Source organism: Myxocyprinus asiaticus, chromosome 41 (genome assembly GCF_019703515.2).
Source record: "Myxocyprinus asiaticus isolate MX2 ecotype Aquarium Trade chromosome 41, UBuf_Myxa_2, whole genome shotgun sequence".
Classification (NCBI taxonomy): domain Eukaryota; kingdom Metazoa; phylum Chordata; class Actinopteri; order Cypriniformes; family Catostomidae; genus Myxocyprinus; species Myxocyprinus asiaticus.
The window spans coordinates 32,655,597-32,659,202 of NC_059384.1; the positions used below are offsets into that span (position 1 = coordinate 32,655,597).

The 3,606-nt window shown below is 39.4% G+C and overlaps 1 protein-coding gene across 1 annotated transcript; it reads left to right on the forward strand.

Annotated features, from left to right (window-relative positions):
• Nucleotides 1–49: 49 nt before the first annotated feature.
• Nucleotides 50–3,311, forward strand: LOC127431989 (zinc finger protein ZIC 1). Its single transcript, XM_051682699.1, has 3 exons — nt 50–1,304; nt 1,877–2,040; nt 2,388–3,311. The coding sequence occupies exons 1-3, from the start codon at nt 335–337 to the stop codon at nt 2,583–2,585; spliced, it is 1,332 nt and encodes a 443-aa protein (XP_051538659.1). The 5' UTR covers nt 50–334; the 3' UTR covers nt 2,586–3,311.
• The last annotated feature ends 295 nt before the right edge of the window (nt 3,312–3,606 follow it).

Sequence of the window (3,606 nt, forward strand, 5' to 3'; positions counted from 1 at the left end):
GTGCTGCCCCCCTCCTTCCCCATTCATCAGGGGTGGACGGTGTTGTCTTTTCAATTCATTTATCTGCAGGAATGATTGCGACTATCAGTCTGAAGCTCACCGCCTGACTGAGGAGGTGAAAGTTGCGCCACAGGAAGACAAACCGCAAAAGACAATATTGCACATGATTTGCGTGTGCATCGGATGAGCAAGAGAGGGGAAATTCCTCTCCACTAAAAAGTAAATAGAAATAGGGGATCGGAGTTTGCCTTGCACACTTAAGTCAGAGAAATTGCAAGCAGAGACAGTTGTTAGAGATTCTTCCTCTCTCAGTCTCCTCAGCTGCAGACTGAAGATGCTCTTGGACGCAGGACCACAGTATCCCACCATTGGAGTGACTACTTTCGGCTCCACTAGGCATCACTCAACAGGCGAAGTTACAGACAGAGAAGTGGCTCTTGGCATCAATCCGTTCGCCGACGGCATGGGCGCTTTTAAAATCAACCATGGCACCCACGATCTGGGCTCTGGGCAAACGGCGTTTTCCTCGCAGGCGCCCGGCTACGCCGCCGCCGCTGCCCTGGGACACCATCACCACCACACTCATGTCAGCTCTTACTCCACCGCCGCCTTTAACTCCACTCGGGACTTTCTGTTTCGGAATCGGGGCTTCGGAGACGCCACGAGCGCGCAGCACAGTCTGTTCGCCTCCGCCGCGGGAAGTTTCGCCGGGCCACACGGACACTCTGATGCCGCCGGGCACCTGCTCTTCCCGGGACTGCACGAGCAAGCGGCCACGCACGCCTCCTCCAACGTGGTGAACAGTCAGATGCGCCTGGGCTTTTCCGGGGACATGTACGGCAGAGCTGAGCAATACGGCCACGTCGCGAGTCCCAGGTCCGAACATTATGCCTCGACTCAGTTGCACGGCTATGGCCCCATGAACATGAATATGGCTGCCCATCACGGGGCAGGGGCCTTCTTTCGGTATATGAGACAGCCCATAAAACAAGAGCTCATCTGCAAATGGGTCGAACCCGAGCAACTGACAAATCCGAAAAAGTCCTGCAACAAAACTTTCAGCACCATGCACGAGCTCGTGACCCACCTGACGGTGGAGCACGTTGGGGGACCGGAGCAGTCGAATCACATTTGCTTTTGGGAAGAATGTCCCCGGGAAGGAAAGCCGTTTAAAGCAAAGTACAAACTTGTTAATCACATTCGAGTGCACACCGGAGAGAAACCGTTTCCATGTCCGTTCCCCGGCTGTGGAAAAGTATTTGCTCGGTCAGAAAATCTGAAAATTCATAAAAGAACACACACCGGTAAGAAATTATTATTTGCATCATATTAATAACATTATTGTTACTTTGTCGTTGTGGAGCCGTAAATAAGCATTTCTTGCAAGCCAAGAAATAATAGTGACATATTACATGGTTATTATTTGATGCTATGTTTATCAGTAATTTTCAAACCCAGAAAAAAAAAAAAAAAACAACAACAAAAAAAAACAAAAACAAACAAACAAAAAAACAAACAAATATATATATATATATATATATATATATATATATATATATATATATATATATATATATATATATATATATAATGAAATAGTGTTTCTCTTCGTTCTGGAGTGTATAATATTAAACATGTACGAGTATAGTATTTTTGCTAAATAACTTGAATAATTAGGTCGATTTAATTGGGATATTTTTGAGTAGTGGTATAAAAACAGTAACTGTTTTTAATGCACTCATAATTAACGATCTTATTACATTTTAATTAATACAATTTATGTATCTATACATTTAACATTTTTATTCACAGAAATATACTACCGTCCTAAAATGTGCAAATATTTTGAGAGATTTTTGCTCTGTGTTTTTGTTAGGTGAAAAACCCTTCAAGTGTGAGTTTGAAGGCTGTGACAGGCGCTTTGCGAACAGCAGTGACCGTAAGAAACACATGCACGTGCATACCTCTGACAAACCCTATCTCTGCAAAATGTGTGATAAATCCTACACACACCCCAGCTCCCTCCGGAAACACATGAAGGTAAAAAATATGATATTTCCGCTAATTCATCTTCACATTCATTAATGCATGAACTTCTTTAGAATTGTTTTGTTTTACTTTTTAACAGTTTACTTTTATACTACAAGCATCATTTTCCTTATCCTTTTCTGCATGACTTGAAAGCCACAAATGTGATTTTATGAAATGACAATAAAAAAATAAAATAAAATAAAATAAATAAAATAAATAAATAAATAAATAAAAACAATATGAAATAAAGTCAGTCGCGAACGGTTGTTATGGTTTCCATAAGGTGGGATATTATATAGCACAGATGATTCGATATTTTCGCTTTACATTAACGGTTTTGTTTGACTTCAATGCAGGTTCACGAGTCAACATCTCAAGGACCTCAACCCTCTCCAGCAGCCAGCTCGGGCTACGAGTCCTCCACGCCGCCCACCATCGTGTCCCCTTCCACAGAAAATCAGAGCAGCAGTTCCATATCACCAGCATCATCCACAGTCCACCACACGAGCAGCCACAGCACGCTGTCGTCAAATTTTAATGAATGGTACGTGTAAATATTTTCAAAAGACTGCAGAATTGAGACTGCTTGGGATTCAAGACTCAAAAATCAGCCTATTCGCGCGTGGACCTACACACACACACAATGTGAAGAATCTGATAGCTTTTCAGAAACGGCTGTCTAGAGAGAACGATGCATGGACGGGGTGTGCAACGCTCTTAACAGCCGAATTTGTCCACCATTTTTTTTTTTATTTTTTTTTTATTTTTTTATTTTCTTTTTTTTATATATTTTCGGGACTGCAAAGAGAACTCCCATTGCATGCAACCAGCAGGTCTTTTTTATTTGTATTTTTTTATTTTATTTTAGTTTTTTGTACATAAAGATTCACCTAGTTTAAAATGTAATATTTTATTTTGTAAATAGTCATAATACAGTTTAAGGGAATTTGTGAAAATGTGGTCCCTAGATTTATGGCAAATGAGATGGTTCTACGAATATTGCGATGAATAGTCTTAATTGAAAAGAATGTTATAGTTTATGTGTACCAAATGTGAATTACCCAGTATTACCACAGTCTACACGTTTACTTAACCGATTAGTATTAATGTGCTTTTGTATCCAGTGCAACATTTCGTCTTCAGTCCAGTCTGAGTAGTACACAGTTGTTGTTATTTAATGTCATGTCGATAAACCGTGTAGTGAAAGCCTGAAGCTCCGTGTCAATCTTGTTTATGTAAGTGAAAAAAAAAAAAAAAAAAAAAAAAAAAAAACCATAAAACTATCTGTCTATTGCATTGGCAATTGCAAGAAATTATTACTTGTATATAACTCAATTTTCCATATTTATCCGCATGTATAGGACCGGTAACATGTTAGAGATAATCGGTATTTATGGAAAATACTTTCGTAGGGTATGTCAAATTTAGTTTGCAAAATAATGTTTGGTTACTTTTCGTACAATATTAAAGAATTAAACGTACAAAAAAAAAAAAAAAAAAAAAAAAAAAAATTTTGCCTTCAATATCTTATTTCTCAGATGTGCATTAAATGACTGAATTGGAGGTTGATAAATA

Excerpts from the sequence above, each read along its gene's own strand:
- LOC127431989 (XM_051682699.1), top strand. The coding sequence starts at position 335 with ATGCTCTTGGACGCAGGACCACAGTATCCCACCATTGGAGTGACTACT. Across the intron at positions 1,305-1,876 it reads TCATAAAAGAACACACACCG|GTGAAAAACCCTTCAAGTGT; the intron begins GTAAGAAATTAT and ends TGTTTTTGTTAG. Across the intron at positions 2,041-2,387 it reads CCCTCCGGAAACACATGAAG|GTTCACGAGTCAACATCTCA; the intron begins GTAAAAAATATG and ends ACTTCAATGCAG.